The sequence below is a fragment of the Ciconia boyciana genome, chromosome 15 (genome assembly GCF_034638445.1).
Source record: "Ciconia boyciana chromosome 15, ASM3463844v1, whole genome shotgun sequence".
NCBI lineage: Eukaryota > Metazoa > Chordata > Aves > Ciconiiformes > Ciconiidae > Ciconia > Ciconia boyciana.
This window is the reverse complement of record NC_132948.1, coordinates 15,567,988-15,583,287: the sequence shown is the minus strand read 5'-3', so window position 1 is coordinate 15,583,287 and position 15,300 is coordinate 15,567,988. Positions and strand designations below refer to the sequence as shown.

At 44.5% G+C, this 15,300-nt stretch overlaps 1 protein-coding gene across 16 annotated transcripts in view; it reads right to left on the bottom strand.

The window, feature by feature from the left end:
- Positions 1-15,300, bottom strand: part of ARVCF (ARVCF delta catenin family member) — a 298,725-nt gene that overhangs the window by 96,586 nt on the left and 186,839 nt on the right. For 14 of the 16 annotated variants that reach the window (XM_072879699.1, XM_072879700.1, XM_072879702.1 and 11 more), the window contains one exon: positions 2,473-2,631. In XM_072879699.1, coding sequence (XP_072735800.1) covers positions 2,473-2,631 — 159 coding nt within the window. Of the gene's footprint in view, positions 1-2,472; positions 2,632-4,956; positions 4,977-11,222; positions 11,262-15,300 lie in introns of those variants that run through there. The other 2 variants (XM_072879704.1, XM_072879705.1) reach the window with 2 other exon arrangements.

Sequence of the window (15,300 nt, the reverse complement as noted above, 5' to 3'; positions counted from 1 at the left end):
TTGCAAGACAAATACGCTGGAGATTGAGACTGGCACTGTCCAGAAGAGCCTTCTAGTTACAGACGTAGTAAAAATAGGTTCTAAACCCTTCCTCAAAGAAGCCTAGAGCAAGCACAGCAATGTAGAGCACAAAAAATCTTTATTTGTATGTTGTGCTAACTACCTTGGTTTAACAGATGACTCAAAAAAAAAAAGGGGGGGGGGGGCAAAAAAAAAAAAGCTAAGCATAAACCTAACCCCCCTACCACTTAATGAACACAGTGTGACTATCTCCACTTTAAACATTACCCTTATTAAGTCACAGATTAGATATTACTGAAAATAGATGTCAGGATTCCCACCACAGGAAATGCTACTCCTTTACAAGGATAAGAAGTCCCTGCACACTAAAAGCAAGGCCAGATTCACGGGGGAGCGTTGTTGGGGGGGGGGGCGTAGCATCACCCCCCCTCCCCCCGTTTTTTTTCCTCTTCGCTCTGGGAGGGAACAGGCAGAGACACAGAACAGCAGTTTCTGGGCTCAGCAAAGATCCTACTACTGCACGCTGCGTGCCCAGCAGACGAGTTTGCATCTCTCATCCCAGAGAAATGCTTTCCTTCACCATCGTCATCTGAGCAGCAAGGTCAGAATTTTGCCACTGCACAGAGGTACCAGGAAACTTAATTTTCTCTGTAAGGCTCTCGCATATAACAATATGACCTGTAAAAGCACTATGATGATACCTATTAGAAGTGAATAGTAAGTCAATGCCAATTAACTCCAGGACACTGAACTGATGTTACAAAACCCCAGTGACAAGTTTTCATTTTCACATTCTCTATCAAAGCAAAAAGCAAGCTGAAGACCAATGTGATTAAAAAAAAAAAAATTAAAAAAATCTGACCTCAGATTCATATCTGAGAGCTGTTAGATCTATGCCATGTTACCACAGCAAGGAAAAGTCAAACCAAAACCATTTCAGAGACAACCACCACCTCAGCAGTCTCGGCACCTTTTCTGGCAGAGTTAGGGCTAAGCCAACCCCATCTGTGCTTTGACATTTCAGAACCACTTTTCTCAACAACTGGATTTACAATTTTTTTTTTTTAATAAATTTTTTTACGAGTTGGTACACCTCCAGAGAGTAGGTAAATTAAAATCAGTGAAATTATTTGAAACGTAAATGCAAAGCAAGACAGCGATGCGCCCTCCGCCCATTCTGAACACACTTCAGTGCCTGGAATCAACTACAGTAACAGAAGAAAGCCTGGCTCTTAGAAATGGAACAGTAGCTCTAGGGCTGCTGTTTTTTCAATTTTCTTTTCCCACATGCAGATACAATGCCTGTTTTGGAGCTGCCACTGTCCTTTTCTGTGGGAAGATGGAAAAATAGCAGGTACAGCACACACAGGAGAAAATCGCACCTTTTACGCTATGACAAACATGCGGCTTTATCAGTGGCACGACTATTTCAGACAAACTATTTCATTCCATGTGGTCCCGTTATCTAGGGACCACTGCATAGCCTCTCCTCTATTTTTACAGTCGTAGCTATCATTTTATTCCCTTGCATAGCTGCACTTACAGTCTCCTAAAACTATGCACTCCTATTAGTGCACATAAAAAGGTGTCCATCACCACTGTAATTCTATCACTTCCTTCCTGTAAATAACAGTTGTTGTTGCTGCCACGAGAAAGAAAACAGCATTTCCTTCAAATAAGTCACAGATTAAATACATTAGATGGTGGTACCCAAAAGCATGTGAGGCAGCCATGAATATACAGCACCTTCTCAGCAGAGACTGCAAAATTACCTTACACAAGGGAACAAAAAGACATCAGGAAAACCAGAACATATGCAACACCTGTGATCCAGCAGAACCTGAGGTACAGGTCGCTGGAGAACACACCCGGCTTTCCCATGCATCTGGAGTAAAATTCCATTCACGAGGTTGTTGCAGAATTTAAATGCCATGGTGTTAGTTAAATAGAATGTTTCTTGTTCTAAAGGACAAACACATAATCGCATATTGTTATTACAGATCATAACTAATTTGAAGACGTATTTCCAAGCACATTTCCCTCAGCTGCAAAAGTAATTTACTCCAAGCCCTACCAACTCATCTAATTCTCGTATCACAGTATGTGTTTGCAGGCCAATGCTGTGAACTGTTTCAGTAAAATGAAGTGAATCTTAAAAGAATAAACAGTCCGGGAAGGGGTTCTAGTGTTTTTGTTTGGTTAACCTGGATAATTTCTGCTGCTCGGTTCACAGCTCCATGAACAGCTGTATCAGCACAGCTGATAGGCAGCAAACTAGACACAGAGGCAAAACTAAAAAGCCCCGAGCTCAGCTTTGCTGGCAAACAGGACATTCAAAATCAGTGAGGATCCCACTAGGATGATTGTCATCACTCATGCTACTCCCTGCTATTTTTATTTTGTGATTAGGTGGTATTGTCTCATTTTCCTCAGTGGTTATTAACCTCTCACCTTGGTTTCAGTTCTCCTTGTGGTTCCATCCTCAGAAGTGACAATAGACACATGGGAAGTGGGAGTGCCTGGGTCTTCCTCCACGGTAACTGTCTCTTCCACCATTTCTTGAGGCTCTTGCATCATTGCTATTGATGTCTGGTTACTGGGGCTTTGTTCCTAAAGAAGCAGGTAAAAAAAATTAACTTTTCACTTCTACCATCGTGGTATAACTGTTCTATTGATTTCAGCTTTCTCAATTGAAAAACACATTTTACCCAACAACTCGCAAGTAGAGATTCAGAGAAAGAAGTATTTACTGCCTCAGAAAAGCATGCTGCAACCCTGCTGGTATGACTGGGCTCAGCTCAGTAAATGGAAATCATGTGAAGCATCTACCAAGGACTTCATATTTATAGGCAACCTACTACAGACTAACAGACTACTACCTTATATTTAAACCCACTTTAAGCCTTCCCTTCAATGCCCAGCGTAGGAGGAGTGGAATTTTTGTCTGTAAAAACATTCATTCAGTTCCGCAGTGAACAGGACCATTGCCTTTCAGAGCAGTTAATCTTACACACCATTAAAAGTTTATTTCCATTTGATAAAATGCACTCAGTTGCAGACTACAGAAGGCTATAAAACATCAAGACCTACTATTAAACTGACACCTTTCTCAAACTGTCCAAAGCAAGGATAATTTAAAAAAATGGGCAGCTAGAGATTAATAGCTGAATTATGTGAAATGCTACCCTTCTGACACCTTCCCTTCGCTAAGTCCATAAGATCTAACTGGCCATAAGCTTATTTAAAATTTATAACGGATAGGCAACAAAGAAACACTAAACAGAAAGAAAGCAAATCAAAGGCCGGTTCTGGCAGGGCTACTGCCCAAAGAGCACGCTTCTGCTTCTCGCCAGCACTGACGTCTGAACTTTCCTTTTTCTTACTCAATTGTGTGTCTCGGCACAGAAATCAGAGAAGCTCCCCTTTGGTAGATGAACGTTTTTCAGAAGTTTCACAGCAAGCGGCCAATAAAGAACCGCTCGCATACTGAGAAATAAGACTTTTCCCCAGCATTATGAATCCTCAGCTATGTAAAATGAAATGACAGACTGTTCCTTTCATTACAAGCCCTGAAGGTATCGGGCTACACAGGCCTCAAAGCCAAAGCACGGCTTCTGTTTGCACATCTTGTCAAACAGGCACACAAAGAACATCCTTTATTAAGGAATACATATACACACACACAAATGTACACGCACAGACACCTTTTTTTTGTCATATTAAAAAAAAGAAAAAAAAAAAGGAAAGGAATGACACATGACACAGAGCCCTAAATTGCAAAGTGAACACACTTTCCCTAAAGAAAACACCGTGGGCAAATTCAATATACCTTTTCATATCACAGGAAAACAAAATTATTGGGATGAAACTGTTGCCATGCAGGTGCTGAGTCTAGTTACAGAAGGGTTTAACTATTCTCTACCTGTGAGCAGCTTCATCACCAGGGAACTACAACATTTTCTTTTGTAATGTTTTATTTAGAAAAATTGCATTTCACCCCAACGATGAACTCGGGATTGCCCCTTTTGCTGTGCCACGTTTTGTGCAAGCCCTGAAGGACAGCATCCTTCCGAGCGACCCTACGCTGCTGCGCGGGAGCAGGGTGCTGAGGTCTCATTGAGTTCCACAGTGAAAAGCATCATTTAATCCTTGCGTGGTCTACAATTTCCTCTGAAAGAAGCTGAGATGCCCCTGTTCAGTTTCCTCTATTTACAGCCGTATTCTGACATTCTGGAACTTGGACTTCAGAGTAAGGAAGCCGCCTTCATTTTTAGGTAAGCACTAATATTAACCAAGACCATGACAATAAGCCTCAGGCAATCATCTCAGTCAAAATGCAACATGGACAGCCTTCAAAGATAACAGATGCTGGACCACCAGAGGTGATACAAGCAGGCACTACTTCCATTCCTATTGAAACCACAGAATAACTCAGGCTACAGAATCAATCAATGAGAATAAGGCTTCTGAAATCCGAGAGAAAATCACTCCTTCCAGTCTGCAGTACTTAATCATTATGGCAAATAACTTATGACACATGCTGAATCCTTTATGGTGGGGGGTTCAGATGTCAGATTGTGTCTTCTGCCCACAGTTTCAGAAGGGAAACTAGCTCCTGCGACAAATATATGAATCCCTTCACATTTTTCTTGAAGATACTACATTCTCACTGCAACTCCCTTTTCCCCACCCCACAGTAAAGCTTCCCTCTAAACAGAAGAATTTACACAATATTGCAATGCAGTAAAGACTCAGAACTTCTATTCATCTTCACGCAACCCCAGTCTCGCCGACAGCAAAGAAACCAGTTACGCGTAGAGATTTTTTCCATTACACCTTGTCCCTGTAAACCTCCTCATCATCTCCAAGGCATCGAATGCCAAAACTGCTTCAAGGTGGGACCCTCTCACTCCTCTCACACATGTTTGTACATACACACATCTCATCCATCGTCCTCATTTCTGGCTGCGTCTTGAGGTGACTGCATGAATTTCCATCTCTTCATTCCCCTCTAGATTCTTCAGAGCCAAACTTTGCTTTGTGATAATAAACCTGAGGAGATGGAAGGTGGAAAGAAATATTTTGCTCTTTGAGCTTTTGCAAAACATTTTCTTTATGAAAAAAGTAAAGTCTCCCATTGTATTCAGACTGCCTGTGGGCAAAAGAAACCTTTAAAGCTGGGCACTTGAACATGAGCAAATTGCAAAGTAGAGCATATTGACTTTAAATGAGCACCGCGCCAGTTTTTATCCTCTGGCTGCTTCTAAAATGAAGATTCAGGGAGATATGGTACAAATCTGCATTCCTACAAGAGAAAACTATTGTTAGCAAGAGACTGTCCTAAGCATCAGAAAGAATAAAAGCTTGCCAAGTTCAAGGTAGATATCCCAGCACAGAACTAACCAGACCGCATCCTCTTGTGTCTTCCTTCTCCTCACGTGAGCTACTGAGGAATGCAGTGAGCACAGAGGACAGCGTATCATCCGGCTCACTCCCTGAGTTAGCTTAAGGAGGTGGTTCTTTGATCTCCAAAACCAGTACTTTCTCCACATCGCTAACTTGGAGTTGTCACGAGCTAACATTAATGTAGAAAAGATGCAAAGATTCTGTTATCTGCCTTTAGTTTCCATCATTAAGGATTTTAGGTCATCGCAAATTGCAGAAACTGGGACACGTTACCCCTTTCAACCACCTTCCTCTGTGCTCAGCTTCTAAGTCAGTATTTAGGACGCTCTTCTGCTAAACACATCCAGCATCTCAGATTCCAAACATTTGGCAGGTAAGCCTAATTATTCAAAGTAAAACACAAGTTGAGCTGGAACATGACACCCCTAAGGAATAATCCTACCGGTAGCTCCCTGCCTGCTAGAGGTGGGTAATTCCAGTTTAGAACAGCAGACACGCATTCATTTACCTTGCTGGGGGCTTTCAAAGCAAAAGCAACCAGACAATTCCTCTCTTCCTACCACACCGGCCAAGACCCTGCGGTCCTTTCCCTACTGTCAAACAAGAGGGTGTTCCCAGCACAAGAAGGGTCTGCCATGCCGCAGCAATCGCTGTCGTCAGCTGAGCATCTGGGAAGACCAAATCGAAAGGGAGCTTCTTTCCAGTCCTCTTCAACGGGAGACCATCAGGATCCCTGACAGTTCCTGCCGGCTGGCCCCCTCCTCCCCCAGGCACGCTCCCTTTGAAACACTCGAGGCACAACAGCCGAACTACGGAAATGGCGTCGGAGGGAGCAGCAAGGGCCAGCAGCTCCCTGAGGGACGCGGCGCCGAGGGGGATCCTTCGGATGGCTGGGCAGGGGCCTCGCTGCCTGGGGCCCGCTTCCCCAGCACCCGAGCGGGGCGAGCAGGACAGACCTGAGACGGCAGCCAGGTCCCACCAAGAGGCAATATCACAGTGATGAGGGAGGCTCAAGGTCAACCTGGGAAGCAAATCTGCAGGTCAGGGTTAGGATCGGGTCCCGCGATAGCCAGGCAGGTCCACAGCGATGAGGCAGGTCTGAGGTCAGGCTGGGAGGTCCGTCTGCAGGCTGGGGTCTGGATCAGCGGGGGCCATGGCCAGGCAGAGGCATGGCTGTAGCTCAGCTGGAGACCAGCACTCCTCCAGCATGGCCCAAGCACGGACCGAGGGCTCGGGGCTGAGCTTAAATAGAGCTCCCAGGTCTCTGGGCAGAAGCCCCACATGAAGGTGGTCAGGGCCGCTGAGGTCTGTCAAGGCCCTGAGGGATCCCACAGCCCCTCTAAAACGGCAGGAGTTCTCCTGCAATAAACACCCACATATCAGGGTGACAGCCCCCCCCAAACTGCTAAGCATTACCCATGAGGTCCCTTTCAAATAATAATCTTTGGGTCCTTCCAAGAAGATTACAAAACAACACCAAGTTATGAGAACAGATTCCAATCCAGTTATTGCATAGGGTGTCAGTAGTCATGGCTTTTCTCCCTGCTTTTTTGAGTACCAAATGAATCCTATCCTGTTGATCTGTGCTCGCATCTCCAGCGTGCTTTAAAAAAGCCAAGCTATTTAAAAAGCAAAACAACAATCAATTTATCCCCAGCCTGTAAAAGTTAAGTGCAGACGAAACAGCTAAAGACCTTGTAAAATAAGCAAGAATCATAAAATAACAGTAATTCTTGTTTTGTTAAAAAACAGAGTGATTTACCATTTAGGGCACATATCTCCTAGGGCTTATTTTGCATTAGAATACTATAGCTTCTATAATCATCACCATTTCAATTCCTAGAGTTATATTTCCATCCAAGCAGCTATTTTATATCTTTTTTTAATAAAAGAATAACCTCCCCCAGGAGGATCAGACATCCTACTTTAAAACAGTAAACAAAGTTCTTTATTCTCTGCCTAGGAAACAATTTAAAACAGTCTGGAAATAATATAAAATTGCAGGAGATTATTACTTCCACTAAAACAGTCCCTCTTCAAAAACACTGAAAACACGTACATCGAATCATTGCTCTCCCAGAGATACCCTTTGTTCAGCAGATTGCAATGCAGGCTATTCGGGCTACTGCTTACTCCAGGCGACTGTCAGATACCAAATTTGAAGGTTCTTGCAAAGCACAAAGGCTGGATTCTACACCAGCGGACATACTTGTCCTCAGCCAACCCCAGCACAGACAAAGCTCAAGCGTATCAGCTCCTGTGAAACACACTACAAGTCTGGGCATAATTAACGGCACTGGACAACAATGCTAATTGAATTAAATGGGGATCCTCTCTCCTCCTACTACTCTCTGTTTAAATTACTTATTAAAGCTTCAATCTCTGCGAAGCATGAGATTATTTATAAGTGCAAAGCCGGCAAACATTGGTTTTGTCAGTCAAGTCCCATGCTGACATTCTGCCCCACTGGTCTCCTTCCAACTTAGGTCTGCACTTCCAGTTCAGTCGTGTCCTCAAGCTTGTCATGTGCTGAAGGCACGTGGAGGAGAACAGAAGACAAAAGAGGCAAGTCTGCAGGATCACATCAATCCAACAAGTCTATCTTGAGACGCGCATCAGATGGTATCCCAATGGGACGTCGAAGAGGACGGAAATCACTGGTGGAGTTTGTTGCACTTGGTGTTGTACTTTTATCTTTCTCCGATAAAAGATCGAGCTCCCCAGCAGCTGAAGACTCTCAAATCTGACTACTATCACATTGATTACTACCTAATCTATTACATACTATTACTACTATGATTACTGTCACTCCTGCCTTCCCAGAGCTCCCTTTCTTTCACCACAGCCTGAGGATCCCTGCTGTGCTCTCTGCCCTGGATTTGCCCCGGGAGCTTTTTGTGCACCTCAGTAGTGCAACAGCTGGAATCCAGGCTGACCAGCACGTGCCCGTCGCTGAGCCCGTATCATCCGAGAGGCAGCTGTAGAGGAGACCGGCTTACTCTTTCCAGATCGTGCTTCAGGAACAGAGAAACAGGTAAGTCCTCACACACAGCAGCACTTGCACTGCTGCGAGGCAGGGCACCTTCTGGAAGGACAGGGAGGCCACAGGTCTCCTTACGTCCAAGGACTGCCACATGCTGCGCTTCTCCAGGTCAAAAGACGCAGCAAGGTCCAGGTCTTCAGCACCAAGCACAGGCACTCCGTCGCACCTATCCAAACTCTTCACAGTCAGGGAAACACTGCTGCAACGAGGACACGTTATTCAGGCAAAGTGGCACCGGAACAACGAAAAGCACACGGATGAGCCTGTACTGAAACCTAGGCAGTGTATAACACTGGAAAGAAAATCACCGTCTGTCTTGCACTCTAAGACGGGAATACATAAATACCTACTTTGCTGCAGATAAACTGATCTCCACTTGGTAAGCCTACTTTTCTGGTTAAACGTCATGTGAAACAAAATGTGTTTTTTATATCTATAAATATATCTATATATGTATGTATACAATGGATTCAGTTCACTTCAATGCAAACCCAAAACACATTAACCTCTGAGAAGCTTCAAGCTCTCCGGCAGAGCTCTCTCACCAGCTCTACCCTGAGGCTGGTCAGTTCAGAACATAAGGAAAGCGTTAGCCCGAAGTGGAAGCAGGCTGTCCTGGCACGGGGTACCAGAATGAACTCAGCCACGCACCACAATGCACTAACTGTTTCCTGAACACTTACACACTTCCTTTGTCCTTTAGAAACACACACGACAAGCGACTAACAAATAATGCCAAGAGCTTTTAAAGCACCAAGGTTAAAAAGGAACATTTCAGCAACTGAAAAAACCCTCAACTACAGAAGTTTTGAAAAGCCACAAAGAGCAGCTTTTTCTGCAAGCAGGCATGGTAATTCACCATCTGAAGGCATCACACCTTTCAGGGAAAGCAAGAGGCGGAGGTGAAGGAGAAGGAATCAAAACCCAGACAAGACCCGCAGCAGTAATATTCATCCCTCAAGTACTGCAAGACACACTGGGGTTCTGTTCAGCCACGCGGTAACTGCCCATCAACAGGGAAATCTGCAGCGCTTGCCCAACGGTCAACAAAGAGGGCTTTTATGCTATTTTAAACAATCTGAAGTGTCTCAGTTAATGGAAGACCGGGCAATTGGCCCTCAACTATTTCTAATTGACTGGAATGATGGATGAAGCTAAAGGGAAAGCTGACCCACTGAACTTTTCCATACAAAGCTAGAAAACTGAAGGAGATTGTAAACAGTTTATAAGAACGAGAAGTGGGAGAGGCAGAATCCCAGAGGCTTTGCTCCTCTCAACCTGCTGTTTAGTTGTTTCAGACGAAGGAAAACAAAGAGCTTCAACTCAGAGCAACAAACAACAAAAAATACAGGGGAAGGCCTAAACAAATAGGGTATTTTTCCCATGCTCTCCTCCTCTTTCTCCAGCAGCCACTTAGCTCTGCTGTGCAAGCTGGTCCTTTGAATCAGAAAGGGCAATTTGTCACTTTGACAAGTAAGATGTCTCTCAGGGCTCTGTATTGCCTTGCCCTGCTTTTCAGATTGACTGGGTGTTAACCAAAGATGTCAAGACATTACATCTCGGTCCACTTCAACAGATGTGATAATATATACTTAAAACTTAGGTGTTAATCAGTCCCACTACACTAAAGGTAGTGCTCAGCAACTCACGCATGCCTGTTGGGTTTCAGAACAACGCAATCCCTAGTAGCTTTTGTACTGCAAAAGGGCAATACTGCTGCAATGCGATAGAGCAGGCTGCTGACCTAGACAGCTCCTAGGAGGGAAGAGTGAGGACACGCATCTTCCAGGTAGGGAAATGGATGCTTAATAGGTTCAATTCACAGCACCTATCTTCAGGCAGCTTAGCGAGGTATCTACACGCACAGTAACTTAATTCTTCCTCTTTAGTCAAAAAGAGGAATAGGAGCTTCAGAGAACGGTTCAGATTGTGCACAGACTAAATCACCTCCTTGGACACATCCAGCTCTTGCCACCGATTCTGCAGTGAAATGTCATCAAGCACTCCAAGAAAGCATTAAAGCTGGGGGATGAATCCAGGCCTCAGAGCCCCGACGTAAGAAGTCTGTGGTAGAACCCAGAACTGGACGAGGGTATCACAATTCATCATTCAGTCCCGTAGTCACAAGCCTTTTTCTCCCCCCCACGGTTCAGCAAGATCAAGTAGTAAAATAGAAGCATAAGCCATTATTTTTAGTACGAATATGATAAAGGCAAAAAAAAAGAACACACACCTGGCACACACAGGATTAGGGCTAGCCCTATTTCTCTTAGCTGTCAACAGCATGGCTAATGTTTATCTGGAAAGTTTGCCCACTAGGAAACCATACTAAATGAGCAGGAAACGACTGTTTCTCACCAAGATTTGTACAGAGAGTTCTCTGCGATTTGCCAAGCTACCTCCCAGAGACAAACACAATGCAAATCTGCATGCCTAATCTTTGACCAAACCCAGAACAGATCCGACTTGCTTCCTCTCTGGAGTCTTTCAGATGAACTAACCAAGGCTAAATTAGGGAGATTTTTAGTGGGATGAGGTTACATCATGGATTACAATTTTCCAGCAGGCTTTTTCCTTCATCTCCACCTGCTGCCTCTACAATGCTGGCATTAAGGGTGGTGTGGGATGACTCATTTGTACATGCCTTTCTGCAAGACAGGCGTTCAGCTTTCATTTCTTCTTGGCCTCACAGAGCTTAGGTCATAAATTAAACTGATGCATGTATTACTAGATATCAAGTCCACAAACTTACATGCATATAGGAGTCAGAAGTACAAGCTAGGTCCTTCATCTAAAATAAAGAAGAGAACCGTCAGTTTGGCAGAGTACAGCAGCAAGTTTCTTTATGCAGTCCGTGTGTCCCAGACTCTACCCCAGCCACTTAAACACATCACTACTGCATTAAACCAAAATCTGCCAGACCCAGCCTGTCAGTTCTAGGCTAACACATGCACGCCTACTTGCACTGCTACGAACCTACCTTAGCGAATTGCTTTTTAACTTCAAGGCAGATGTAAACCATCTCTGCATTCTTTGAATTACGACCAAGACTGGAACATTATTTGGGTGTCCCAGCAGCCATATCAGATCAGTGTTAAATTTAACTAATCTCCTCCCCCCCCCAATCTTGGCTGTGTATCTGAACTACGCAACAAAAATGCTTTTTGTGGCAAAACACACCGCCACAACACAAAAAGCAATTAAAAAAAAAGCTTTTATAATCTTGAGGGAGACAGAACAAACAGATCACTGATGAATTTTTAAGGCTACATTCCAAGAAAGCCGTTTCTTAAATAAATTATTTCTCATTCTAGGGAATACAAAGTGATTGACAATAAATCTAATCACCCGTCTCATAAGGAATATGCTTGCCAATGTCTCCCACTATTAAGCACGAAAGCAGGTTTGGTTGGCACCAAGACAGCAGGACTGCTTCAGTCCAAGCAGCTCCCCAGGAGATTGCCCATGTTAAATCACATTCTCCTCCTGCCCTCTGCATCTCGCCCCCTTCCCTCCCAGCCCCGCACCAAAAGCCGCCGTCTAGAGAACACAGAGCAGGAAACGTGTGAACGGCCTCGAACAGAGGCCCGGCTCTCAACATGATGTAACCCCAGAGAGCAAAAATGTGACAGCAGGAAAGAAACTGCGTGGGAGGTCTCTGGGGGACTGCAAGTCCATTTGAACACCAAAAGACACAAACAAGCCAACAAAGCCAGAGGCCGCTCCATCTGCTGTAAATCTTCCAAATGGAAGAGATTCCAGCAGAAAGACAACTTTCCCAAGTGCGATGCAGTTACTGTGCTATTTCAACTGCCCAAGAGAGATCACCGATGGCTTTTTTTCCCACTAGTCCATTTACTTCACACATTCTCTGTGTATTTCATAAGACTGAGCTTACAACCGCTACTCGTACATGAACAGACCTCACACAGACCAGAAGGAGAGCAGGTATAGACCTGCTAAGCCAGTGTTAAACTAGCAATAAACAGCAGAAAGAGAAGGGGGGGGGAAAAAAAAAAGATGAAAGAGAGCACTTGGATATTAGGGGAAAATGCTGAGTACGAACATTTTATCACCTCTATTTGGCATCCGCATGGTTGCTGCTGGGACAACCTGTCCAGCTCTCCTATCCACGGCTGGGGAAGGACGCGGATGCACTGCAGTGGGGTCAGAGCACAGCTTACAGAACCGCCAAAGAGAAGGATCCGAAAGGTCTCTCGTCCTGCCCTGAGGTCCAAGCTGTTCATCTCAAAGAAGGTCAAGGGGTGATTTGACTACAGTTCAAGGGCCTAAAGGTGTAACGGAAAGTTGATCGAGAACCCTTCAGTCTCAGAGATAAAGGTTTAACTAGTCCCAATGTCAGGAAGCTGAGGGCTGACAAGATACACACATTTTGTTTTATTTTTTAGACAGCAAGTGTGAGCAGTGCAAGTAAGAAAAGCATACATGCTAAAATCTTCCTAACCACTTAATAGGTTGGACCTATTTATTTTTAAGGAACATGTTCCTATTTAATCAGAAACCTGATAATGGAGACGTGCTCATGTGCATGCACACAGGTACTCCTACTTGACTGCTACATCGCTCTGAAGATTTTCAGTCTAAGAACAAATAATTTAAAGCTTGTGAAGGACTCCCCCAGCTTGCCCGCAGCAAATTATACTTAAATGCAATAAAGAGATTTTTGTCAGCCAGGCAAAGGGCTAATGAAGGTTCCCCATTGTGCAATGGTTTTGGCTTAAGGAGCTCCCTCTCCTCCCACCAGTGAGCCATGGTGAATCTGCCAGCAGCACTTCAAATAAGGCCAAGCTGCAAACCAGCGCATTGTGCCAACTGAGAAGCCACCATCACCAAGGAATGGCTGTCCCATCCCCAAGGCTTTGCCATCTACCGCATAGCTCCCCAAGCCTGCTGTGCCAGCGTAACTGAGATGGCTGCATCCTAGGAGGAACGAGTGACTGAGGGAAAGGGGGGAAAAAGAAGAGATGAGGACCATTTATTCAGGCACTGTCACCTAGAAAATTCATGGGAAACCACTGGGTCCATTCAGTGTATAATGCTAAATACCGACAGTCAGGCAATTTAGCAAGGACTGCTATTACTGCATGATGAGCATGAATCTCAGAAAGGAAAAGTCATTTAAAGCAAGGTGGAAGTCACTTGCCCAGAGGTAAGTATCTTCACTAGTAAAATAAAATAGCTCTCAATTTCTTAAACGTGTTTGGCTCTTTTTCATTTTATATCAGCTCCGGCTAAGTGTTCCACATGCTTGCTGGAAATATGCATCTTTCTGTGACCACTCCTGTTGGCACTGTGTATACAGTCAGCACTTTGGGATTAAAGCATCTGAATTGTAAAACACAATCACATTTGCCAACCACCCAATTATTTACATAGTGTCTTTTTTATTATTACTTCTGAGGTGCTTTTGTTCGGCACTTCGCAATGGAATTCAAATATGATAAAGACTAAGGCAAGACGCAGCCCTAGGGCCAGCAATCTAAGTCCAACAGGTTCTCAGAGGGCTTTTCAGAGAGAGATTTCTCAATTAACGCACACACAGATAACAACAACAGATCCTACAGGGTGAAATTAAGGACTTGCTATTAACGAGCATCAGTCAGAAAACCAGACTCATGCTCCGAATGCTGTACTTCCCTACAGCTGGCAAGACGAGCTGCAAGATTGCTCTTTCAACCCAGGGATAGGACAGCTGTGTTCCACTCCCACTCCTTGTTGTCGTTTTATGCCAGGAAAGGGAATCTTTAATTTTTCCAGAGGAGCCCTGCCAAGCTGAGGCTGCAAATAGGATACGGTGTGTTAGTAACCTTCTAGCCAGCTTGCTCGTACCCTGGCCAGAACTCTTCAAAGTGCTTTATTCCCTGCGTACACGCTGGCAGCAGCGACTACCTTGCTTTCACGCAAACCAGCCTCCTGTGTTAGTCTCCCTTTGTTACTTAGGATTGTACAGGGTACGCCATTGTCCTCTGTTCTGGCAGAATATGCGGCATCCAGGTACCCAGCCTTGCCTTCTCTCCTTTACATAAAAGGAACTGCTTCCCTAAGACCAAATTTCCGTAAAATTTTGGCAGAAATAAACTGGTTCTTACAGTGAACTCCCGTAAGTGCATTAGAGGAACAAAGTTCTCTGTAAAGCATTAGCAGTCCTTGTATCATCTATACACACAGCTGCCCGAGTTCTCAGAGTTCAAATGAAGTTGTTTTATTTTTCTTCCAACTCTTACAAAGAATCAAAGCACAGCCAGTCATCCCACCCACCTTTTTTAAACAGTTGGACAGACACAATCAGTACAAATTTAGCGGCAGCGAGCCCACCGCCAGCGACAAACACCCTGCCATAAACACTGTTCCTGCCTCCAGCACTCGCCCTGAGCACAGCGCTGGAAACCTCTTCAAAATACAGACTAGCAGGGTCCAGTCTCCTGTGGTTTTCAGCTTTTGAGTTTACCCTGTTTCCAAGAGGAGAACGGTGCCTTTTAATACCTTCCCAGAGTCCCCAGCAGCACAAAAATATCTCCAAAAAGGTGCTGCTGAACCCAGGAGTCTGGTGTGCTGATCTGGACTAACCCATCATTCATAATGCTATTCTTAACAAATGAAGACGTCCTCAAGAACAGCCTGACAGAAATCCCTAACATTCCGCAGCCCGACTTGTTAAATCAGGGAGTACAATAGTTATCAACAGATAAAACACAAGCATGGAAGAGAGTAAGTTTGGCAGAAAGGAGCTGCAAAAGCAAGGCTGGGAGCCAGAAGGAAGTGATGGGCAGAGGAGAAAAGCATTACAAAATGCACGAGTCTATCCAGGG